Consider the following 26,376-nt stretch of genomic DNA (forward strand, 5'->3'; position numbering starts at 1 on the left):
CCCGTCACCCCCTGCACCCCCTTTCCCGGGTATCCTCCTCTCCCAGCCCCTGGATCCCCCGTTTCCATGAGCCCGGGGACCCTCGGACCCCATTCCCGGCCAGCCCGGGGCACCTCAGCCTCAGGCCGTCCTTTGCCCGGCGACCGGTGACGTCACTGCAGACTCGGGTCGCCATTGGCGAGCAGCAAAGAGCGCTGCCAATGGCGAGGCCGGAGGCGGCTCAGGGGCCGTGAAGAGCCTTGAGCTGTGAGGGTCCATGAAGGGCCGTGAGGTGTCACTCTTGCGCCGAGAATGCCATAGGAACAGACAGGAGGCAGTATTGCAGAAAGACTAAAAGAAGGTTTTATTCAAGAGAACCGTGCGGTTTTTATAGAGTGATACGATATATTCTATTTGATTGGCTAGTTAACAAAAAACATTCTTTATACACTGTCCTTGAGAAGAAGAGAAAGACGAAGTAGAAGAACACCACCTGCAGATTGTTTATACTTAAGTTCTCACATTCTTACAACTTGCTAATAATTCTCACAAGCTGCTGTGAGAAACACTTGCTGTTTCTCTCTCTCTCTGTCCCATGGCATCCACAGTGAGGGGCTGTGAGGGGTCTTGGGCAACTGTGAGGGAGCCATGAGGGGTCATGAGGGGCTGTGAGGGGCCATAAGGGTCTGTGAGGATCCATGAAGTGCTGTGAGGGGCTGTGAGGGGTCTTGGGGAACTGTGAGGGGCCATGGGGAGCCTGTGAGGGACCATGGGGAACTGTGAGGGAGCCGTGAGGGGCTGTGAGGGGCCATGAGCTGTGAGAGGATGTGAGGGGTCTTGGGGAACTGTGAGGGGCCATGGGGAGCCTGTGAGGGACCATGGGGAACTGTGAGGGAGCCGTGAGGGGCTGTGAGGGGCCATGAGCTGTGAGAGGCTGTGAGGGGCCATGAAGGGCAATGGGGAACTGTGAGGGAGCCATGAGAGGCTGTGAGGGGTCATGAGGGGCCATGAGCTATGAGGGGCCATGGAGAACTGTGAGGGAGCCATGAGGGGCTGTGAGGGGCCATGAAGGGCCATAAGAGTCTGTGAGGGGCTGTGGGAGGCCAGGCACCCCATGGAACCAAGGGTCCATTGTGACTCTGTGGAACCAAGGAGATCATTGTTGACAGGATGGAAGCTCTTGGAACCAAGGGGCCATTGTGGCCCAGCAAGGCCTTGTGGAACCAAAGGGACCATGGTGACACTATGGAACCTCATGGTAGCACAGGTCCATTGTTACACAGCAGCCACAGCAGGGCTGCAGAACCAAGGAGATCATTGTGACACTACACAACCTCATGGAATCAGGGCGTCCATGTTACACCGATGAACCTCATGGAGCAAAGGGTTTGTTGTGACACTGTGGAACCAAGGAGACTGTTGTTGGCAGCCTTACAAATTTATTGGTATTAGTTAGGGCGAGTTTAGGGTTATCTAGTGCTAATTTGGAATTGGAGAATACTACAGCAAATAGCAGTGTTGACCTCCTTATCAAATGTACATGGCAAAGCATTAAGGGACACCTATTATCGTAGAAATTTGTACCAAGTAAAATAATTTACTTGTTTCTAGAAAAGGGAGGAATGAAGCAGGGGATTGGAAATTTAACTCAGGGTAGAAACCAATTTTTTACTTTTTTGTTTAGTCTTTTAACTTGCATGCTCGCCAAAAGGCCTGCAGAGAGAGAACAAAGGAGACTCAAGGCAACTCAGAAAATATTGTATTTGATTTGCAGGGTGCCCAGATGAAGAAAGGAATGATGAATCTGCCTCCATGTCCTCAGAAGGCTAATTTATTATTTTAAGATACTATATTATATTCAAGAATAGTATAGGAAACTATACTAAAGAATACAGAAAGGATACTTACAGAAGGCTAAAAAGATAATAATGAAAACTCATGACTCTTTCCAGAGCTCCAACACAGCTTGACCCTGATTGGTCAATAAGTCAAAACAAATCACATGAAACCAATGAAACAGTCACCTGTTGGATAAACAATCTCCAAACACATTCCAAAGCAGCAAAATACAGGAGAAGCAAATCAGATAATTATTGTTTTCCTTTTCCTCTGAGGCTTCTCAGCTTCCCGGGAGAAAAATCCTGGGCCAAGGGATTTTTCAGAAAATGTGAATGTGGCAAGAAAGTAATGCTGGAGATAAGAAGAGGCTCCCTGCTGATCTTGAGACTGAAGCAAACAGAAAAACTGAATCTGGGTTATAAACACCAAATTACAACTACATGACTGAAGAACTGCACAGGCTCATAAAATTGATAAGTTGAATACATAGGCATATTTTTAATGCAAATGCACAGATTAGGGGATAAAGTAGACTTGGGAATTTTCAGGGGTGCACATGTCCTTGGGGAGCATGGCCAGCAATGAAATAAATCATACCAGCTTTACATCTTTTACAAGTTGAGGAGTTTTTTTCCACAAATCACCCACCACTCCCCACTGGGTTGCTTTGAGCCAATCATCTGCTCCTCTGGTCAGCTACACCACTTAGACCAATTCAGGCAGTGAGAGAATTCAACCAGTTTAACTAGATAAACCAATTAAACTCGTTCAATTAGATGAACCAGTTAAACCGGTTGAACCAGTTATAAACTTATTGTGGAACCATTTACATAATTTAAAACATTTAAACCAGCTGAGTTAGATCTGGTAAAATAGATTAGATTAAATTACTTAAATTAGAGAAATCAATTAAACAAGTTACATTAGACAATTCAGCCAGTTAAACCAGTTACACCAGCTGAAGGTGCCAGGCCCTGGAGGACTTTGCCCCGGACTCACCACCAGGAAGTTGGTTCCATTTTATCACCAGGAAGTTGTAATTTAGGATTTTTCCAGCCAGGGGAGGGATTTCCCTGCCCCAGGACATTCCCAACACCAGCGGAGACCCAGAAGGTGCTCAGAGGGGGAGACCACAGGGAAGGTCAGGGGCTGGGGTGGAGATTCTGGATCCAGGATCTCCCTGAATCCAAGGAGTGCTGACGAGAGCCCGGGACTGAGGAAACCCCGGAGCTGAGGAGAAGATTTCAGTGCTGAGGAGACCCTGGATCCGAAGAGACACTGAATCTGAGGAGATTCCAGATCTGAAGAGATTCCAGATTCAAGAATTTCCCAGAGACAGGAACAAGATTCCAGAGCTGAGAAGATTCTGAATCCAAGGAGACCCCAGAGCTGCGGAAAAGATCCTGGATTCAGGAAGAAGACTCTGGAACAGAGAGAATCTGGAGCTGAGGAGGAGACCTTGGAGTGAGAAGATTACGGATTCAAGGAGACCCCAGAGCTGAGAAAATTCTGTCTCCAAGGTCACGATCCCAGATCTGAGGAAACCCCAGACTGGAGGAGTAGATTCTGTCCCCCTGGAGCAGCCAATCGCGTGCCGAGATGTGGAATTTCCTGGAGAGGGCTGTGGAGATCCAGATATCCAACAGCAGCGGGAATGTCACCCTGGAGAACCCCAGGTGAGGGGAAGGCATGGGAGGACCCCTGGGTATGTGGTGGTTTTAGTTTGAAATTGGGTGGAAAAGCTAATTGTGTGTTGTGGTTTAGGTTTGCTAATTAAGGATTTTTTTAATTTGAAGTTTTTTTGGCTGATGTACTAAAGAATGTGGTAGGTTTGGTGTTGGCTAATTACTGATACATTTAGTTTTTGTTGTGAGATAGGATTAGGAGAAAGATAAAGTAGTTTTAAAACTTTAAGAAGGTATAAAGCAAATTTTATTAGAAGTAATTAGAAGCAAAAAAATAGTAAGAATTAAAACAAACCTTTTAGAGCACTTTGCTTCTCACAACTTTTCTTCCTCACTGATAATGTAAAGAAATTACACTTAAGATTTTTAGTTAGTTTACGACTTTTAAAATAGTTTACTGAGGGAGAGAAGTCTTTTCTTTTAAGGTTATGGAGACTTTTTTATAAGAGGAAAGGAAACAGGGTTTTTTGTGGTTCTTAATTGGTTACGAACAACAGTTCTTTGTGGAATTTTGCTATGATGAAATTTTTCTTATTGTTATAAGCACTTTCATAGCTTATTGATGGGTTATATTGATTTATGATGATTGTTTTAAAGATGAGTTGTTTAAAAGGAAAAATTCTCTTTATTGTCTATTTTTAAAATTACTTTTATTTTTGAGAATAGAGATTTTCTTTTTTTTTTTTTTTGGAAGCATAGGACTACTCTTTTTCTGTTTAAACTTTTTATGGAATTACAGCTATTTTAACATTTGTTTATTTTAGTATGGAGACTTTTGTTTGATATTAATTTGAACACATCTCTTTATAGTTTTATGGGCTATAAGGAAAAAGAGTCTTTTCTCTATAGCTTATAAGAGGATTTTAGCTCCATAAACATTTGTTTATTTTAGTATGGAGGCTTTTGTTTGATATCAATTTGATACACTTTTATCTCTTTATAGTTTTATGTGCTACAAGGAAAAAGAGCATTTTCTCTATTGCTTATTAGAGGATTTTAGCTCTAAAAAACAAGGCATTTCATTTTCTTTCTTAATTGGGACTTCTTCTACACTGACTTTGATGACTTTATGCTGTTCTTTTACATGTTTGTATTTTGGGGTTTTTTCTCATTTGAGGGAGGATTTAGGCACTGAAAGGGTTAACATTACACTTGAATTTGACTCCATGTCCTCAGAAGGCTGATTTATTATTTTATGATATTATATTATCTCAGAATCTCTGCTGGTCACAGTGACCCTGAGATGTGTTAGAAAGTCTCTTTTCCCAGCCCTGTAGTTGAAGAAGGAGTCAGAACTCTTCTATTCCTGTTCTTAAGGTTGTTTATTGGTGTTTTTATCTATAAAATTCTTTTTTTGCCTCGCTGAGCTCTGTCTGGCAGGTCGGGCTGAGGCACCCTGCCCATCCTTGGGGTGGTGTTATCTTTTTATACTAAAAACTACGTGTACACTATTTACAATAACTTCTCAATACTTATCACCTATGTTAGACAGTGGGTGTTTACTCTAAACTAATCTAAAAATGCCAACATCACTTAAAAGATGGAGGAAGAAGGAAAGGAAGGAAGGAAGAAGAAGGAAAAGGGACAAGGCACACTTAAATTCTTCTATCTTTGGACTTCAAGCCCCCATTCTAAAAATCTCAAAAATCTATTTTTCACCCCGTGATAAACTAACTATTATTCTACTTAAACTTTCTTGACTTGTAATTCTTCCTATAAAGGTTGGAAATTGTTTTTTCCAAGGGCTAAATCAAAGGCACAGGGATCTTGGGCTCTGTGCCAAGGTCTCTGAGCCCCCTGGGCAGGGGCTGGAGCCCTCCAGGGCAGCCAGAGGAATGTCGTGAGTTCCCTCAATATTATATTAAAACAAATGATATACTAAAACTAAACTAAAGAAAGAGAAAGGATACATCAGAAGGCTGGAAAAGAATGAATAATAAGAACCTGTGACTGACCAGAGTCCTGACACAGCTGGACTGGGATTGGTGATTAAATTAAAACAATTCCCATGCTGGGTAAGCAATCCTCCAAATCACATTCCAAAGCAGCAAAACAGGGAGAAGCTGAAGCTTCCCACCTTCCCAGGAGAAGAAATCCTGGTGAAGGGATTTTCCATAAAATATCACGGTGACACTGTTTGGCTTGGTTTGGTTGAGATGGGGGTTGAGGTTGGGGTTTGCTGCGTTTTGTTGATTGGAAAGGAAAGAGAGAGTTTTTGGGGTTTTTGGTTTTTAACGTGTGTGTTTCACAGAGTTGTGCCCAGCTTCTCAGGGGTTCAGCAGCCCGTCAGTTACACAAAAAGCTTTGCATCACTTCCCTGAATTTTCCTCCCATTCCAAACCAGGACAGGGTGGTGTCGCAGACATATTTAATGAAAAATCTTTTCCTTAAGATTTTTTCTCTTGAGAAGTTGAGAGACTTCAAAAACAAAATGTAAACAATGATTATTTGCTGCTGTAGAATGCAACAAGTGCATCTTTGATTGGTCCCATGTAATTGTTTTTAATTAATAATTAATCACAGTCCAGCTGTCTCAGACTCTCTGGTCAGTCACCAGATTTTATTATCATTCTATGCTTTCTTTATTATAATTTCTATTCTTTGCTAGCTTTCTGATGAAATCTTCTCTTCGTTTAGTAAGTTTTAATATATCATTTTCTTTAAATGTAATCTATATCATAAAATAATAAATCAGCCTTCTAAAACATAAAGTCAACATTCTCATTTCTTCCCTCATCCTGAGACCCCTGTGAACACCACCACAGGGTGGGGTCATCATCCCATGGTGGGAGCATCTCCTAGGGCTTGGTCAATCTCCTACTTGTCTCCCAGTGCTCCCAGCACCTCCCAGCAGTGCCCCCAGCACCTCCCAGTGCTCCCAGCACCTCCCAGTGGTGCTGAGACTGTCTCCTGCTGGTTCCACCACCTACCACTTGCTCCACCAGCATCTCCTGGTGTGTGACCATGTTTAGAGGGGTCTTAGCATGAGGGAAGAGACGAGGATCTGACTCCATGGTTCAGAAGGCTTGATTTATTATTTTATGATATATATTATATTAAAACTATACCAAAAGAATAGAAGAAAATATTTCATCAGAAGGCTAGCTAAGAATAGAAAAAGAAAGAATGAATAACAAAAGCTTGTGTCTCAGACAGAGAGTCTGAGCCAGCTGACTGTGATTGGCCATGAATAAGAAATAACACTATGAGACCAATCACAGATGACCTGTTGCATTCCACAGCAGCAGATAATCAATGTTTACATTTTGTTCCTGAGGCCTCTCAGCTTCTCAGGAGGAAAAATCCCAAGGAAAGGATTTTTCATAAAAGATGTCTGTGACACTGGTGGTCTCACCATCCTCCCCTGATGGCACACCCCTGTTTCTCCTCCCCAGGACCTACTTCTACAGCGGGCACAGCTCCGTCCCCCCCAGCCCCTGCGTGCCCCCAGGCTCCTCTGACACCTGCCAGTTCTCCAGCCCCCTGTTCCGTGGCTGTTGTGGAGTCCTGGTCTATGAGGCCCCCACCTTCACCGTGGCCATCTTCTTCTCCAACCCCCTGGACTACAACCGCTTTGCCATGGAGCTGGGCCTGGAGCTGTCCCTGCTCAGAGCTCACCTGGGCAGGTTGGAGGACACCTACCACCGCATGTCCCAGATGAGGACGTCCTTCACCACCAACAGGACCACTGCGTGCTGCCACGTCACCCTGGACACCTGCCAGGAGCCCGTCCAGGTGAGTGTTGGCCACGTCAAGGTGACAGCCACCATGTCCAACACACGCAGATCCATTATCAGGGTGGTTCTGCAGGAGCAGGAGGGCTCAGGGAAGGAAGCTGGAGAGAGGCTTCCATGCTATGTGACAGCAACGGAATTAATTTAGTTTTTACTGGGCCTTTGAACTTCCAGCAGAGAAACAAGGCACACAAAAACTGCTTTTCCCAGCAAGAACAGGTGGAAGAGAAGAAGAAGACATCCGGCTCAAGAATGTAGGAATAGACAAAACAAGGACTGAATCTGGGCTTGATGGTAATGGGTAAATTGTAATATGTAAATTGCTTACTTGTAAAATCATGTGTGCACGAATGGTTAGGAGTATCCTTTGTGTGACCTCAGGCTTGAATAAATTATGCCTCTTTAAACCAAATTAGTGTTAAGGAGTCTTGTTCCAGTATTTTGGAGATTTTGTGGCAGTAAATTGGAGAGCCAGCCAGAAGATCAGCCTAGAGCTTCAATGAATCCACAGATCTCCAGCCAGCACTGAGGAATTTTCAGGGAGAGCCTCAACTTTAGACCTTCAGGGACTTGAGGCAAGATCCCTGGCCTAAGTGAAGGCATCATTTAAATTGTTTTCCTTTGGGTTATTGACAAGGGATGCAAATCCCCACACAGAGTTACTGGTAAGTGTCAGAACCCAGGAAATTCCTCTGGCTGCCCTGGAGGGCTCTAGCCCCTGCCCAGGGGGCTCAGAGACGCTGGCACAGAGCCCATGACCCCTGTAACTTGGATTTTGACCCATGGAAAAAAAAATTACCAACCTTTATATGAAGATCTGCAAGCCACGAAATTCTAAGTAGAATAATAGTTAGTCATGGGGTGAAAAATAGATTTTTGGGAGTTTTTAGAATGGGGGTTCAGGAGGCAAGATGGAGGAATCTGGGTGTTGTCCAGTCTTTCTCCTTCTTCTTCTTGGTCTCTGTCCTGGTTTAGGGCAAATTTGGAGGAGAATTTCCAAATTAGGGCTCCTCCAGTAAGCAAACCCACACAGCCCCTCCCCCCAACCGGTTCGGGAAGGATTCCTCATAGAGGAGTGGAAAGAACCTGTTTATTTAACAGGCACAGCACCCCCCAGCACACAAAATGAACAATACCGGATGACACCGCTCTGAAAAGAGATGACAAATTCAGAAAGTCTCTCTTGGGGGGTGGTCACTCTGTTCTCAGTCCCTCCGGCGCTGGGGCTGCTGCTGCAGGCCACAAGGTGCAGGATCTTGGTTTTTCTCAGGTCCCAGTCTGGAGCAGGTTCAAAATGGTCAGAAAAAGGAAAGGAGAAACAGTCCAGGAAGAAATTGGACAGTTTGGCTAAACTAGCTAATGAGCAAAGCAAGCAGAAGCGAAGCAAGCAAGAGCGAGAGAGAGAACAAAGCGAAAAGCAAAAGCAGCAAAAGCAAAAGCTGCAGTCTCTGTGTCCCGCCAGGCTGATAAGAAAACCAAAACAAAACTTTCCCTCTTCAGAGCCAGTCTTAAAGGTACAGAACATAATATCCAGCATAAACAGAACACATGAATGGGGATACAAGCATCATAACGTCACCCTAGGACATTCCACCCCTTATCCCCATATCATCAACATACTACCACACATCATGCAGTTATTCACGCAAAATTTCCATCTGTTCCCCCAAAAATTACAAGCAATACCCATCATGCCCTCATCCCATTCCCACACTGGACCACTGAATCCATGCCCTATACTACAGAGCTGCAGGATTCCCCCCTTTCACCTTACTCACTCAAAGCTCCATCTATCACTTGCTCAGACCTTCGACACTTGCACATTTCCTTCTCCATCTTCCACTTGCCCAGACCTTCAACACTTACACATTTCCTTCTGTCTCATGTCTGTATGGTTTAATGTACAGACAATGGCAGTAACATCCAACAAACAGTGATATTTGCATATCATTCTCACCCCACAATCAGATCTCCATGAGGTACACATCGTGTTGTTCCATCTCTTTGCATTATCCACCATGTGCAACCTGGTCCCTGAGCAAAGACAACCCCACAAATGTGTTTGTCTGTACTCGAGGCAGAATTGATCCACACAGTCTTCCCTAACAAACCTCTGACATGCACCACTGGGACTTTATCTCCATCTATTACATTCAGGGACTCAGACTGGGCAAGACCTGCTTGGCTGGTGGAACCTCGGGTGTTAACTAACCAGGTGGCCTTTGCTAAATGCTGCTCCCAATTTTTGAAAGATCCCCCACCCAAAGCTTTCAGCTGGGTTTTTAGTAGTCCATTGTACCTCTCCACTTTGCCTGCAGCTGGTGCATGGTAGGGGATATGGTACACCCACTCAATGCCATGTTCCTTAGCCTGGGGGTTGAGGAGGCTGTTCTTGAAATGAGTCCCATTGTCTGACTCAATCCTCTCAGGGGTGCCATGTCTCCACAGGACCTGCTTTTCAAGGCCCAGGATGGTGTTCTGGGCAATAGCATGAGACACAGGGTGGGTTTCCAACCATCCAGTGGTGGCTTCCACCATGGTCAGCAGGTAGCGCTTGCCCTGGCGTGTCTGGGGCAGTGTGATGGAGTCAATCTGCCAGGCCTCCCCATACTTGTACTTGGACCCCTGCCCACCATACCATAGGGGCTTCACTCGCTTGGCCTGCTTGATGGCAGCACACGTCTCACAGTCATGGATAACCTGAGAAATACTGTCCATGGTTAGATCCACCCCTCGGTCTCGTGCCCACTTACAGGTGGCATCTCTGCCCTGATGACCTGAGGCATCATGGGCCCATCAAGCTAGGAACAACTCCCCCTTCTGTTGGCAATCTATCTTCGACACCTCTATCTTTGCTACCTGATCTACCTGTTTGTTGTTTTGGTGTTCCTCATTAGCCGAGAGCCCCGGGAGTTGTGCCAAGGTTACATTTAAAGGGAGGTGGAAACCCAAAGTAGATAACATTTTACTAACCAAGAAGTGACCCTAAGGGATGGGTACTGGGGGATGGACATTTAGGACAGCATATGGGGCAGGGCTTGGGGGGCTGACCCCTGGCCTCTGGCTGATCACTCGACATCCTGGAATGAAGCTTCTGGATGGAGGGGATGGGATGCTGAGTGATTGACAGAGAGCCAGGGTGGGGGTTTGGGGATGATCTCAGTAAGGGAAAGGGATTACACAGGTAAAGGGAGGGGGGTACCATTTGGGATGAACCATTTGGGAAAAATACGGGGATTCAAAAACAAAACTACTACCAATTATTTCAAAGTATAAAAACACACTACAACACACCACCCAGATCTGGTGTTTGCTGCGCAAGTGCCCAGATCCGGAAATTTCCCAAGGCTGGCACAGCCCAAGTCCAGCAATTTGCTGGCACAGAAAGCCAAAATCCAGCAATTTCCTGATGCCAATACAGGTGCCCAGACCTGGTGTTTGCTGCCACTGCCAGTGCCCAGATCTGGATATTTCCCTGTTCTGGCAAAGCCAAGTCCAGCAATTTTCTGGCAAAGAAAGCCAAAATCTGGCAATTCCCTGCTACCGTCATTGGCAATGCCAAGATCTGGTGTTTGCTGGCACCACCAGTGCCCAGATGCGGGAATTTCCTGGTGCTGGCACAGCCCGAGTCGAGTAATTTTCTGGCAAAGAAAGCCAAAACCTTGCAAATACCTGGTGCTGGCCCCACCCAGACCTGGTGTTTGCTGGCACTGCCAGTGCTCAGATCCAGCAGTTTCCCAGTGGCAGCACAGCCAAAGTCCAGCAGTTTGCTGGACAAAACCCAGAATTTTGACAGAAAGACAAAACCCAGAAATTTTCTGGTGATAGCACCGGCACCACCCAGATCTGCAGTTAGCTGGCACTGCCAGTGCCCAGATCTGGCAATTTCCCTGTGCCACCACAACCCAAATGCAGCAATTGTCTGGCAAAGAAAGCCAAAACCCAGCACAGCCCAGATCTGGTGTGTTGGGATTGGTTTAAAAGAAGAGGCAGACCTCGGCTTAAGGCCCTGGGAAAACCCTCATAGTCAGGGTCAGCAGGAGCTCCCACCCATAATCCTCTTGTTCAGTTATGCAGATTGTTACTAGAAAGTTCTGAGTTCTCTTTGCTACCATTGGTTACTTTATACTGCAAAAATTGTAATATTCTTAATCCTTCCTTCCTCTTGCATCCTTCTCACAGATCCCACCTTAACCCCTCCCCATAAATAAATGGATAAATATCCCTGCTAGACCCTGGACCCAGGCTTTTTTCTGCTCCACTTTCTGTACTGTGCACGCCATCCTGTTTGTTGTGTTTGCCTTCATTAAAGTTCTGTTTCCAGAGCACCAGATGAAAGCAGTCTCTGTCTGTAAAGTGGCCAGAGCTGGTTCTCAGGGAAACCACTGGTCAATGGTCCGGACGAGGGCCAGAAGGTTTCACTGGTGTTTGCTGGCACCACCACTGCCCAGATCTGGAAATTTCCCTATTCTGACACAGCCCAAGTGCAGCAGCAATTTACTGGCACAGAAATCCAAAACCCAGCAACTTTCTGCTACTGGCCCTGGCACTGCCCACATCTTGTGTTTGCTGTGCCAGTGCCCAGATTTGGAAATTTCCCGGTGCCAGCAGAGCCCAAATCCGGCAGATTTCTGTCGCTGCCAACGACACCACCCAGATCTGGTGTTTGCTGGCTGTGCCAGTGCCCAGATCTGAAAACTTCCTGGTGCTGGCACAGCCCAAGTCCAGTGATTTGCTGGCACAGAAAGCCAAAATTTGGACATTTACCAGGTTCTGGCTGCAGCACCATCCAGATCTGGTGTTTGCTGGGACCACCAGTGCCCAAGTTTGGAAATTTCCTGATGCCTTCACAGCCCAGGTCCAGCAATTTGGTTTTAGCTAGCTTAGGCAGAGAAGTTCCTTGGACTGTGACTTTCCTTTTTCTTGGAACTGTTTAAACCTGCTCTGGACTGAAAACCCAGAAAAACACTGGCAGCTCACACCTGTGGCCCACCGAGCTCTGGGACGCTGCATTCCAGCACCAGAGGGACTTAGAAGAGACTGAGTGAGCCAACTACAACCCACAAAAAGGACTTTCTGAATTTGCCATCTCTTCAGCACTGTCAGAGGTTTTATTTAATATTATTCATTTTTCATGCTTCTGAATACTTAACTTGTTAAATAAACTGGGGTTTTTTCACTTTTCTCGAGGGAAGTCTTTTCCTGAACTAGTAGGGGGAGGGGCTGCTTGAACGTGCTTTCTAGAAGGATCACTTTTGGAGGTTTCCTCCCCAAATTTGCCCTAAGCCAGCACAAACAGTCATCATGAAAATTTCACCAGTGGCATAATTTCCTGCTGGCAAATCTTGGGACAGAAGCTTGACCTTGTTCTCCACGAGAGATTCTTGGGAAGAGCAGACAGGAGAAGATTCCTGGAAAACTGAAACAGCTTTCCAGAAGGGAAATGAAAATGAAACAATCCAAGATCTTTTCCTCTATTTATTTCTATGCTCCCCTTTTCCATGTTGCACTACATCTCCATCCCAGGAATTCCAGATGCACCGTACCTCTAAGATCGGTGACTTAGTGATTTTTAGACACTCAAAAGTACCATGAGCCTCACAGAGTTTTCCTTCCCCTGGTTTTACTGGAAGGCAACACTGGAGATGTAAGTGCAGTGCTTGGGTCAGGTAGGAATCCTACAGCAAGGGAAGGTGGCCCGACAGTGTTTGACCCTCAGCCAGGCCAATGCAGAGCAGCAAGCGAGGGGATTGCTGTGCCAGTGTGCAGGAGTCAGGGCTCTGCATCTGGGCTCACCGCTGCAAAGTTCCCGTGTTTGGACAGACTCAGGGGCTGTGCCCGGGGCGCGCGGGGCTCGAACGTGGGGCTCGTGGGGCGAGCGGGGAACGGACACGGGGACGAACGGCCCCGGTGCTTCAGTTGCAGCGGCGGCAGCGGCGGCAGCAGCAGCGGCAGCAGCAGCAGCGACAGCAGCAGCAGCGGCAGCAGCAGCAGCGACAGCAGAAAAACAGATATTTTAGAGCATTCTTTCTTTCTTTCTCTTTATCTTTTTCTTTCTCTTTCTGTTTTTCCTTCTGTTTTTCTTTCTCTCCCCTTCCCGCCGTCGGGCACCCTTCTCCCGGGGTCCCTTGCCCGGCGTCCCTCTCCTCTCCCCGCCTCCCTCTCCCCTGCCGGGCCGGGCCATGCCCCCGGCCCGCCCCCGGCCCCGAGCGGGGCTGCCCCGTGGCCGGCCCCGGCCGTCCCGCCGCGCTCTCGCCTCCGCCCGGCTCTGGCCGTACTGGCGGTGGCGCTGCTGGGCGGGCGTCAGTGCCTGGTGCGGGGGCGGCATCGCCGCCCTTCGGCTCCGCCTGGCCCGAGCCCGGCCCCGGCCCCGACGCAGGCTCCAGCCCCGAGCCCGAGCCCGGCCCCGGCCCCGGCCCCGGCCCCGGCCCCGGCCCCGGCCCCGGCCCCGGCTCCCCCCGGGGCCCGCGGAGGACACAGGCGGGGCGGCCGCTGCCGCCGCCTCCGTTGCGGCTTCCCCGGCCCGAGCTCCGCCGCTCGGCAGCGCGGCCGCCGGCCCCGAGCCTCCCGTGCCGCGTTCCAAAGAGCGAACGCCTGGGCATGGCCGGCCCGGGGCGGCTGAGGGGCGCTCGGCGGCCGTTGCTGGCCCCGGGCCGAGCTCTGACAGCCGCGTCCCGCCCGCAGGGAAGGCGCACGAGGCCCTGCAGGAGCGGTACCGCCTGGGTTCGCTGCTGGGGCGCGGAGGATTCGGCAGCGTCTTCGCGGCCACGCGGCTCTCGGACGGCGCCCCGGTGAGCGGCGGGGCCGGCGGCGGGCGCAGGAGGAGGGGGCGGAGGAGGAGGAGGAGGAGGATGGGGCTGGTCAGGGCGGGCGGCGAGCTGAGCCCGCTGCTGTCCTTGGCTTGCAGGTGGCCATCAAGAGGGTGCCACGGAACCGCGTCCGGCACTGGGGCGAGCTGGTGAGTGAGCGGGGCCAGCGGCAGCAGCCGGGGCTGCCGGGCGGGGATGAGCCGAGGCCCGGCACGGTGGAAGCCGCCAGGACGCCTCGAGGGAGAGCGGGCGTGGGTCCAGCGCAGGGCGCAGAGCATCCCGGGCTGGCTGAGGGCTCCCCGAGCCCCGGCACGGCATCAGCCCCATTGAGGGCATCGTGCTCCTCCCGCAGCCCGACGGCAGCAGGGCCCCGCTGGAGGTGGTGCTGCAAGCCAAGGTGTCCACTGGCTTCCCTGGTGTGGTGCAGCTGCTGGAGTGGCTTGAGCTGCCCAACCACATCGTGATGGTGCTGGAGCGGCCAGAGCGGTGTCAGGACCTGCAGCGTTTCATTGGGGCACGGCGGTTCCTGCCCGAGGAGGAGGCGCGGGCGCTGTTCCGCCAGGTGCTGGAGGCCGTGCGGCACTGCACCAGCTGCGGGGTCCTGCACCGCGACATCAAGCCCGAGAACATCCTGCTCGACCTGCACACCGGGAAGGCCAAACTGATCGACTTTGGCTGTGGCACCTACCTGCAAGAGACAGCCTACACTCACTTTGCAGGTGAGCCCACGTAAGGGTGTACTCCTGGTCCCAGGATCTCATGGCCCAACATCTCCCAGCCCAAGCTGGCTGTGGCAGAGGGGATTCTCCCTTTTGCTGCCAGTCAGGGGACTGAGTCTTCAGCTGAGTTGCTTTAGAGCAGGGCTGGGTGGGGAGCCATCTTCCAGCCCTGCTGGCAGCCTTTGCCAGCCACTCTGCCCAGGACTGGGGCTGAGCTGGGGCAGCCAGCCCGACCAAAACCCCCGTGGGTGGGGGTAGCAGAGATGGGGGCGGAACCTGTGCCCCAGCCAGTTTGATGTGCAGGCAAGAGGAAGGGCTTGGACTGATCCACTCTCCCTGTTTGCCTTGGCTTCCTAATATTTTTGGGGCAATGCAGGCAGGGAGGATAAGGGCATGTTTTCCCCAGCATGGAGAGGGTTTTTCCTTTGCAGGTCAGGGTCAGGCTTAGCCAGAGCTTCCTCTGCCCTCTTCTGACACCAGTGGCTTCTTTTGCAAGCCTAAGTTTGTGCACAAGTCCCAGGTGCTGGTGAGAGGGCAGTGGTCACCCTGTGTGCCACTGATGCAGCCCCCGCAGGCCCAGGGGTGCTGGGGCCAGGCTCTGGGAGCAGCAGCATCCCCCTGCTGAACTCCATCTGTATTCCATAGGAACACTGTCCTACAGTCCCCCGGAATGGAACGACTTTGGCTGGTACCATGGCGAGGCAGCAACGATCTGGTCCCTGGGCATCCTGCTGCACCAGATGGTCTGCGGGGAGCACCCGTTCAGGAGGGGCCGGAACCTCAGCTGGGGCCAGCTCCCGCTGCCACAAGGGCTCTCTCAAGGTGGATCCCCTTCTCTGGGCACGGGGGGAATCCCAGTGCTGGGAGCCAGCAGCGGGCTTGTGAGCATCCCGCTCTGGCAGCTGCTGAGGAGGTGGCACAGGTCCTGCTCTCCTCCAAAACAGGGAATTGATGGGAAAGTTTAGGCCCAAGCCTGAGCTCATCCAGAATGGCCTGGCCATGGGAATAGTGGGGCAAAGCAGACAGGAGCCTTCTCTGGCTGACCGGCAGTTTCTGCTTTCTCTCCCCAGAGTGCAAAGATCTGATCAGGTGGTGTTTATCCGTGAACTCCTTGGAGAGACCCACATTAGAAGACCTGTTCTCTGATCCTTGGGTGCAGGATATTCCTCGGCCATAGAAGAAGGGAGAGAGCCACAGGCACACTTTGATCCAGGGCCCTGGTAAGTTCCAGCTCCACACATGCCTTGGCAATGAGAAGCAGAGGAAGCCAGACCTTTTTGTGCTGCCTGTGTCACTGCACCGGGGCCATGGGATGGGCACACGTAGCCCTTGTGCTGGAGCTGAGCTGCTCTGCCCAGCACTGGTGGCCGCCATCCAAGCTGGTTTTGCTTGTGCTGGTTCCCTGACAGCTGGGGCCCTGGGCAGAGCCCTGAAAGCCTGGTCTTCCCCCAGGGAAGGAGCAGGAGCCCCTGGAGAAGCTGTACCGGGTGGGGATGCTGCTGCTGCTGCTGCTGCTGCTGGAGACAGCCAGGATGACATCAAGGATGACAAGCTCTTCCTCAGCCTGGCCACTGGAGGCTGAAGGTGATGGACTTTGATTCTGGCACCTTCTTCAAAGCCAAACTCCACAGGGAATTTTCAGATGAGTCCCCAGCCGGGGAAATTCTGCCAGATTTGGGCACGGCCCAGCCTGGCTGGGAACCAAAGGTTCCCCCTTTGCTGGGGCAGATGCAACTCATCCTTCAGTCGCTGCCCAGCTGCTTTTTGGCAGGGCTGGGGGATGGGCTGGGCTGGGTATGAAATGGGAGTGGGCTCCTGGCCCTGCCAACAGCCCCCAGCAGCCACCGTGCCCCGGGCTGGGGCTGGGGCTGGGGCTGGGGCAGCCAGCCTGACACAAACAAAGCCCCATGGTGGGAGCAGAGGTGGGACTCCAGAACCTGTGCAGGGGCTGCTTTGCTCTGCAGGAGAGGAAGGGCTTGGGCTGCTCCACTGCCCCTGTTTGCTTTGGGATCACCGTGATTTTGGGGACAGTGCAGTGGGGAAGAGAGAAAGTGTGGGCTTCCCTCAGCCATGGCTGGGTTTTTCCCTACCAGGGGAGTTGGTAGGAGTTGGGCCTTCCTGAAGGCCCTGACAGAGATAAGAGTTTTCACCATTTTTCTTGTTTTCCCTTTTTGCATCTAATCTCTTTTCAAGAATGTGTTGTTTGTTTTTCCAGAGGAAGCGTTCTAGGTGGTCCAGTGTGGATGGGGAAGTGCTTGGGAGCAGCTGTGGCGTGGATGGGCCATGCCCTTGGAGAAGGCTGAGGCCATGGTTTGGGAGCAGCTTTTCTTGCAGCCGTGGCTGGCGTGAGGTGGGTCCCTGTGTGCTTGGCAGGGTGGGATCAGAGCTTTTGGGAGATGGCAGCGAGCACAGGAGCATCCTGCTCTGGGCAGCTGCTGAGGGCTGGATGTGCCGTGGCTGGCTGCAGGCTGGGCACATGTCCTGCCCTCCTGCTCTGCTGCCAAAGGCAGCAGGGATGGGCAGCTCTGGGCACAGCTCTGGGCACAGCCAGCATGGCCTGGGCACCGCAGGCCTTGGCACAAGGGCACAGGAGCCCTCAGCTGACGGGCGGTTTCTGCTTTCTCTCCTTGCAGCCGGGCTCTGCGGCTGCTGAGGCTGCTCTGGGCTCTGCCAGGGCTCTGCTGGGCTCAGCCCTGGGCCCAGCTGGGCTGGCTCTGCCCTCACATTGCTCTGACAGCTCTGCATCAGATGAGCCCGTTGCGAGCACAGCGCCTGAGCTTTCTGCTTTGGCAGGTGAGTGAGACTCTGCTGCAGGCCCAGAGATATTACCTGGGGACACACATCCAATTGGCAAGGACCCAAAGTCTCCACAGTCCCAGCTGAACGCCTGGATCTGCACAGGCTGTTTTGTCTGTCCCATTCTTCCTTCTTGATTGGCTGGAATTGTGCAGTTGCACTTTCTTCCTCCTCTAGCAGTGCCACGAGTGGGCCAAAGCTGGCGTGTGGGCCGTGCTCCTGAGGCAGTGCAGTCTGGAGCTGGTGGATGGAGAATTGCCCTTCTGCACTGCCAAACCAGAGCAAAAAGCCCTAAGTGGGACTTTGTGTCTTTAAGAAACCCCTGACAGTTTCAACAGGAATGTGCAGCTCCTTCCCAGGCTGAGAAGGAAGGGCATCTTCTAAAGGATTTGGGCTTTGACAGAGTTTCCCTTCCCAGTCCTGCTTGGAGCTGGAAGGGCACCAAGCAATTTCCTCTTGCTTCAACCCCAGTTTCAAATGGCAATGTTGGAAACAAAGCCCAAAATCTTTTAAAAGGCTGCTGAGGTCAGTAAGATGGATCCATGCCATCAGCACATTTACAATGTAAATAACTGAGTTCTCTTTTTAAAAAGATCACTTACCTCTTAATGCAAAGAATGTAAATTTGCATTTCTGTTTTGTTTTTTTCACTAACATTATGTTATGTTTTTTCACTAACACTTGGATTTTATTCTTATCTTTTACAATTTACCTATTTTTTTCCCTTTTTCTTTTTTTTTCTTTTAAATAGAAAACATGTCCTATGAAAGGAATGTCCTTTGCTCCTGGTTCCCGTGTGGAGCAGCTCCCTTCCTGCTGGCTGAGCTGCTCAGGCAGAGCCCGGCAGCTCCTGGCCCTGCAGGGCTGAGGCTTTTCCCCGTTGCTGGGCACAGACTGATGGAGCAGCACTGCTGAACACGGGCACACAGAGGGACCAGCAGCAGCTGCCTTTGCCCACCTGAGGCTCCAGGGCCCAAACACTGAGCAGCCAGGGCTGGAAGAGACTGGCAGGATCTGATCCCTGACTCTGGGCCAGGGCTGCACAAATGACCCCACAGCAGCAGCAGCAGCAGCAGCAGCAGATGGAGCTGACTTTCAGCACAGCCCCTGCCCCTGTTCCCTCCCGTGTGCGGCGGTGTCACAGCAGCCTGAGGCACCTGGGAGCCCCCAGTGCCAGCAGGGACTTGAGATGGCAGCCCTGGGCTCCTGGAGGCTGTGCAAGGAACGGAGCTGGGCAATCCCTGTCCATGGGGAGCTTGCAGATGGAAAAGGCTGCTGTGCCCAGGCAGCTGCAAGGGCACAGAAAGGAGGCTCTGGAGCACTGGATCTGTGCCAGTGCCACAGTCCTGGGCAGCAGCCAGCCAGCCCTGGGGGAACAGAGGGCACAGCACGAGGGACAGAAGCAGGCAAGGGCAGAGACTGGAGAGAGCCAGAGCCAGGAGCAGGAACAGCTGCTCCATTGCACTCTTGGAGAAAGCTCTTGGCTGGTTCCAAGCGCTGAAAGGCGTGAAGGGCAGAGAGGAGGCCACAGCAAACAATGCTCCTGTTTGCACAGCCTCCCCTCTCCGTGTCCCAGAAGGAATTGCATGGACTGTGCTCTTCTCTCCGAGTCGTCTCGTTCAGCATGAGCAGCTCAGCACCAGGAGCTGAAGGAGCTGAAGCCTCAGGCCACAGGAGCTGGGCAAGAGGAGACTTTCTGAGTAAATGAATGCTGCTAACATGGACCCAGCTGAATGCAGTGGATAGAATCATGGAATCACAGAATCCTTTCTCTTGGAAAAGCCCTCTGAGCTCCCCCAGTGCAGCCGCTCAGCCAGCAGTGCCAAGCCCAGCACTAAAGCACGTCCCTGAAGTGCCAAGGCCTGGACAGCAGCCCTGAGTGAGGCCTGAACAGCAGGCCCTGAGCCCAAGGTGGCCTCTGGAGGAACCTTCCAACCAAAGGTTATCTTTGTATCTGCTCCCTGATGAAATAGGCATGGTCATTAGCACTGTGATAGATGTAGCCACTCATTAGTGAAACATGTATGGACCTTTGTGTATTTAGAAGCCAGACCAGGCCATGAAATCTGACATCTGGCCTTGTTTGGGGCTGAATGGTCAAAGTCACCTCCCTTGGTCCCTCCTGGGGCCCTGGCCAGGCTTTGGGAGAGAGCGAAGAGGAGGATGAAACCAGATGTTGCCACACTAGCAGTGCTGTCAGTTTGTCCATTCAGCACTGTCAGAGCTGGGCCCTCTCCCAGCGGGGTTGGAGCCTCACCTGGGGCTGGAGGCACCTGCAGGAATTGCCAGTGCCCAGGAGTGGCTCTGCAGCCCTTGGCTGTGACAGCTTCCCCAGCTGCTGTGTGGGTCTGGGGGATGGTAAAGGCTGAGGGTAACTGGGGCTGGATCTTTCTCAATCACTGCAGGCAATCTTTGGTGGGGATGGTTGGGTGCATTGCTGAGCTGCTCCTGTTGTGATTCTTTGCTGCTTTGAGCTGCAGGAAATGACACTGATTCCTTCAGTTGGAGTCTGTGTCTTTGGTGCTGACTTTGCCCACTGGTAAAACAAAACTGGCCCAGTCTGGCCAGATCCCAACAAAATGTCACTTGTTCCGTGTAAATGTGAGGAATCAGTGCCATCAGAAATTCCCAGATGGGAAGCCCTTCCCTGGAGTTCCCTGGCTCTGGAGTGGGCTGAGGTCAGAGCCCCGTGGGAGCAGTGGGGCAGTCGGGTAAAAGAGGCTGAACCCCTGGATGGCTTCAAATGCATCAAAAAATTACATAAGGGAAAAGGAAAAGAACTTGAGGTTTGGGCAGACAAAGATGAATTTGTTAAGAGTACATTGGAAACAGCACCTTCAGAAGGAACAATTATTGTTGGAATGCTCCCACATGGAGCAAGAGAAGAAGGTTTTAATCTTGAGCTCAGCTGCATTGGTGCAAGTGAAATATCAATATAATAAATAACAATACATGTATTTATAATATAATAAGATCTTCATATATATATTTTTATATATTTTTATATGTATGTCTAGGTCTCTCTGTCTGTATCAATATGTATATCTACATATAAAATTATAATAATCTGAAGTAGTTCTGACAATACTAATTTGGTAGCTTTGGCTGCTCAGGGATGTAACACTAAATACCCTACAGAACAGGATTGGCCAGGACCCTAATGTTAGTGGTCAACTTTGTGAGATTGTATACAGTGAAAAAAGGAGGAAGGGATAAAATTGGCTGTTTTCCCAGGGTTTTCTGATACTGTGATGCAGAGTGCTTTGTCTGTTGCTGTGAAAAATTCAGTGATGAAGCCTGCAGGGTTTTTCATGTACCAGACTATGCACAAGCTGCAGGTTTTGTTGTACGGGTGAAGGGGTTGTTTAAAAAGCAATTGAAAAAATAAGGAGATGGAACCTTTGCCCATGGAGAACCCATCTCCCAGATGTGCCCCATGCCCTTAACAGTGGCCCACTGGGGAAATGGAAACCCCCTGGCTGTGCACGGCTGCCCCCAATTTGCAAATCCAACCATGGGCAGTGAGACTTGGGCTGCCTGGGAAATTGTTCTGGCTGTGATGGCCCCTGGCAGGGCCAGCCCAGAGGCTGCAGGGCTGGGCCTTCATGCACTGGAATTAATGAGGAGAAATTCAAAGCAAATGAGAGCTATCAATACTGAAACAGGAATTCAGATTCCTCCAGGACACTTTGGTTTGGTAACTGCTCCCTTGGAGCTTGGCCTTGCAAAGTGTTCATGTCATGGGAAGAGGAACTGATGCAGAATATCAAGGAGAAATTAAAGGAATTGTGTTAAACAACAGTGAACAAGATGGGATTATTCAACCCCATGACAGGGTAGCACAATTATCAATATTGCAATTTTAAGAACGGTTGTGAAAAAAGGAGATCCACCTGCAATCACCACCGTTTGTGGAGATAAAGGGTTTGGATCCAGCAGCCCTAATAATGGAGCCCGAGTGTGGGTCCGGAGGCCAAATGGCCCTCCCGAGGCAGCTGAAGGAGCAGCTCCTGGGAAAGACAACTCTGAGTCCTGAAACCTGGGCAGGAACAATGGGAATGTGTCCCTGCAGCCAAGTGTTCTGTGTGAGAACAAGTAGATCTGACAGGATATTGTTTTACACATGCTGCCAGACCAAATCTCCCTGTTTGCCCCAAGGGCCCTTTTGGGAAATGCTCTGATCCACGGGGCTCCATGGGAAGGCTGCTGTGACACTGAGGGACTTGCACAGGAATTGCATCCAGGAGCCCGGGTGCCCCTCAGGGACTGGGACCTGGCCCCTTCCAGCCAGAGGGGAAAGGGCCCCCCCAGGCCTTGTTAGCCACAGACAGCATGGTAAAGCTGAACAGCAAAGGGCCTGGGGGCATTATTCTGGAATTAACATGGTGCCAGCTCCATGGACAACAGAATTCTTGTTCCTAACTCCAATGAGATTGAGAGAAATGAATGAAGAACGGTGTCACTAAAGTACTACTGGTGTCTGTAAGTTGTACTTTGACAGTCAGCCAGAATCTTTGTCTGCCACAAACACCTCTAGTGTTTCACCAAGGGGTTAGTCATCAAAATGTAATGATGAGTTCTGATGGATTGCTGAGCTTCTTTTGTAATTCTTTGCTAATGATGATGTGCTTTGCTGAGCTTATCCTTTTGTAATTCTTTGCAGCTGTGCATGATATAAATGACACAATTCCTTCAGTTGGTGTCTGTGTCTTTGGTAGTGACCCTGCCCACTGGAGAAACAGGGCCCCCTCTTGCCTAAGTGTTACCTGGCAAGGCAGAAACCCTCCCTCCAAAATTCCCCCCTTCCTCCTTGTTCCCCCCTTCATACCCTGAGCATGATGTGCTCTGGTCTGGGCTGTGCCCGGGGTCAGTTGGGGTCACCTGTCCTGGCTGTGTCCCCTGCCCAGCTCCCCCGCAGCCCCAGCCCCTCCCCAGCGTGGCTGGACGAGGGGCAGGACAGGCCTTGGCTGTGCTGCAGCTCAGCAAGAACAAAACCATCTCTGCGTGCTCAGCCCTGTGCTCAGCACCCGGCCCAGCAGTGTCTCAGTGCCAGGGGCTGTGCCCTCAGTGCCTGCCAGGGCTTTCCATGGCAACTGCCAGGCCAGGTGACCCAGGTGTCCCCCCAGTGCCAGTTGCCATGGAAACAGTGCCCAGCGCTGCCCCTTTCTGTCTGGCTGACCTGGCCTTTGGCCCTGGCAGTGCCCTTGGCTGCTGGTTCCTGGTGCCCGAGCGGCCAGCGCGGCACAGGGCAGGTGGCCATGGCACAGCCCCCAGCAAGGGATCCCCTCTGGCTCTGGGCACTGACACCAGCCCTGAGCAAGGGGCCCAGGGCAGCTTTCCATGGCCACCAACCGCCACAACGGCTCTGGGCATTGGTTGCTATGGCACCAAACCAAGGAACGGGTCCCTGTGTCCATTGCCATGGCACCTGGTGGCACCAACGAGTGTCACTGCAATTGTACCTGGAACAGCCCTGGCACCGCTTTGTCCTCAGGGTTGCCATGGCAGCCCAGGGCAGCAACAGCTCTGCAGGCAAGGGGCCATGGAACCTGGCTGCAGAAATGGCTCCCTGGGCTGGTTTCCAAGGAAACCTGAACTGATGGGGGTTGCCATGGCACCCAAAGCCAGCAGTGGGGTCCCTGCAGTGTCCATGGCAATAGTCCCTTGCAATGGCCCAGTGCAGGTTGGGATGATGATCCACCCTCACAGCTGGCCCAGGCAGGCCTGGAGTGCTCTTGGTGGCAGCTTGGGCTTGGCACACATGTGAGGAGGATGTCTGTTTGCAATGGGGAAACTCAGGAGTTTTAGATTGCTTGAAAAAAATAAAAGAAGAAAAGCCGCTTTTTGGCTTTGTGCAGCCAGTTCTCTGAGCAAAGCAGGTCCCAGGTGAGTGAGGAGAGAAAGGATGGGGTTGGGGAATGTGGAGCAAGGTTGTCCTCACTGGGTCAGACTTAGAGGCAGCTTCTCTGAGCAGGCTAGACTTCCTTAGGAGAGTCCCTGGATCAATATCAGTCACAGAATGCTGCAATCACCTCTTGTGTAATAGGACAACAATAAAAGGCACCCTTTCATATAGAAATATGTATTTCCTTGAAGCTTGTTGAAATATTTCTCCATAGCTGTAGCAAGAAACCTACCTAGTGAACTGCACTAGAGCAGAGGGAAATCCTGGTTCCACCAGGACCCAGACTGTCACCATGGACTCCTTGCTTCCATTCAGCCCCACAGTGTCACCATGGCCCCTTGGCTCTGTGCTGCCATGTCGCACACAGTGTCACCATGGTCCTCTTAGTGCCACCAGGCCCTGCCGAGTCACAATGGCCCCTTGCTTCCCCAGGCCCTGCAGTGTCACAATCATCAGAGAATCAACCAGGCTGGAAAAGACCTTGGAGAGCATCAAGTCCAAGCTGGCACCCAACACCACCTTGTCACTCAAACCATTGCACTCAGTGCCACATCCAGTCTTTCCTCAAACACTGCCAGGGATGGGGACTCACCCACCTCCCTGGGCAGCCCATTCCGATGCGCAATCAATCCTTTCAAATATTTGAAAGAATATTTCCTCATGTTCCATCCTAAATATCCCCTGGTGCAGCTGAAGGCTGTGTTCTCTTGTCCTGTCACTGTTCCCTGGGAAAAGAGCCAGACCCCCACCTGGCTGCACCCTCCTGTCAGGGAGTTGTAGAGAGTGATGAGGTCTCCCCTGAGCCTCCTCTTCTCCAGGATAAACAACCCCAGCTCCCTCAGCCACTCCTCACAGGAATTGTGCTCCAGACCCCTCCCCAGCCTTGTTGCCCTTCTCTGGACACGCTCCAGCCTCTCCATGTCCTTCCTAAATTGGGGGCCCAGAACTGGACACAGCACTCGAGGTGCTGCCCAACCAGTTCTGAGAACAGGGAAAGATTCACTGCCTGCTCCTGCTGGCCACACCATTCCTGATCTATTGGAGTTCCAGGGGTTGGATGAGAGAAATGGTGGAGAGGGGGTGGGGACAGTGTTATTGATTTTCAGCCATAAGGGGTCTTGATTTTTATATATCTTCACACAGCATTAGGAGATGCTGAGAGTCAATAACAACTGGACATTGAATATACCAAACTAGAAAAAGGAAAAGGATACTGGATAAAACAGTTCTCTTCCTTTTTTTTTTCAATACAGCAGATTCACATTGAAAACACTTGTGAAATTTGTCTAATTATTCACAGAAGAATTGAAAACTTCAATTATTCCTCGGGGCTGTTCTTCTTCAGGTGTTTTAAACAAATGTTTATGATCCTTTTTCACTGAATTCCTCAACTGAAGAGCTCAAGAAAGAGTCCTCTGGAGAAATAAAATTCATTAGCAAACACCAAATGGCTGAGGATCCATCCCCATCAGAGCCGCAATGAACAGAAATGGGCACAGCTTTGTGGCTGCTGCCCCAGCTTTGGCATGGGCCCTGGGCCTGGAGCAGGAGCAGCTCTTGAGGGCCCCAAGGCCGGGGCTCTGGTGCTGCCCTGGGCAGATGGGATGGCAGAGGGGCTGCAGAGCTCTCAGCACCTCAGCCCGAGGGGAGCAGGGCAGCCAGGGAGCCTCCTTTGGCCTTGGCCAAGCACCTTCCCCCATGGCTGGGGCTGAGTCCTGTGGCAGCTGCAGCTGCTGCTGTGGCCTTGGCAGGGGCTGAGGCCGTGGGGCCAGTGCCCAGAGCAGCCTGGCCTGAGCAGAGCTGTGGGGCCAGAGCCGGCTGGGCTGGGCTGGGCTCAGAGAGGCCCTTGGTGCTGCCCAGAGCTCAGGGCAGCCGGCAGAGCTTGCAGGGAGCTGGGCTGGGCTCCGAGAGCCTGGCCCAGAAACCATCAGTGTCCATCTCAGCCTGGCTGAGCGTGCAGGGGCAGGACTCAGGCCAGGCCTTGTGGGGCAGGGCCAGCGCCTGCGCAAGGCATTGCAAACAGGCAAGTGGCCCAGAGAGGAGGCTGCTCTGTGCCCTTGGTGGCATGGACAGAGCAGGGAGGGGGCCCAGGACATTTGTCAGCACCAGCCTCTGTGCCCATGTGTTGGCAGCCCTGGCTGCTGAGCCCAGCTTTGGCCTGGGCTGAGTTTGGCTGTGGCCCAGCTCCATCCTCCTGCGGGGCTCAGGGCCTGTTCCCAGCCATGGCCAGCCCTGGCTGCCTCTCTGCTGGCCCAGAGGCCGGCAGAGCCCGGGGCAGGGCTGTCTGTGCAGCCCCACAGGTGCCACGGGCTCTGCAGGAGCTGGCAGAGGCTGCCCAGCAGGGAGGCCATGGGGCACAGAGCCCCAAGGCTGCTGTGGGCACCACGGCACAGGGGCCGCTCCCAGCCGCAATGCTCCTGGCCTGGGCTGGGCCTGCACAGGGGCTGGGCCACCATGGCTGGGCCAGCACAGGGCCACAAAGGGGCCACGCAGCCGCTCACGGGGCTGACAGCAAGGCCAGGCACACACAAGCAATTGCTGAGCATGGCCTGCGCTGGCCAGGCCTGACTGTGCCAAAGGCAGAGCTCAGCTGCCCTTGGGGGCTGCAGCAACACTCCAGAGCCCAAAGAGCCTCCATGGCTGGGCTGGAGACCAAGGCTGCAGCAGGGAAATGCAGGGCTGCTGTGGGATTGGGAGGCCATTGAATTCCAGCACACACCTCAGCTCTCTGATGATCCCAGCACCATGCTGGGCCCTGTTTCAGACTGGAGCAGAGCAGATGTTGATGGGACAGGAGCCCTGCGGGGCTGTCAGGGACCTGCAGCTTGCAAGGTGCTCTGCTCTCCCTCAGATGCTCTGGGAGAGATCCAATCCCAGCTGGGCACCTCAGGGCACAAGTGGCACTGCCTG

At 51.8% G+C, this 26,376-nt stretch overlaps 1 protein-coding gene across 1 annotated transcript in view; it reads left to right on the forward strand.

Moving 5' to 3' along the window:
- Nucleotides 1-3,417: 3,417 nt before the first annotated feature.
- The window catches only part of LOC143692701 (uncharacterized), a 52,103-nt gene continuing 29,144 nt past the window's right edge, over nt 3,418-26,376 (forward strand). The window contains exons 1-2 of the mRNA XM_077172945.1: nt 3,418-3,494; nt 6,899-7,238. Coding sequence (XP_077029060.1) covers nt 3,418-3,494; nt 6,899-7,238 — 417 coding nt within the window. The remainder of the gene's footprint in view (nt 3,495-6,898; nt 7,239-26,376) is intronic.

Source organism: Agelaius phoeniceus (assembly GCF_051311805.1).
Source record: "Agelaius phoeniceus isolate bAgePho1 chromosome W unlocalized genomic scaffold, bAgePho1.hap1 SUPER_W_unloc_2, whole genome shotgun sequence".
NCBI lineage: Eukaryota > Metazoa > Chordata > Aves > Passeriformes > Icteridae > Agelaius > Agelaius phoeniceus.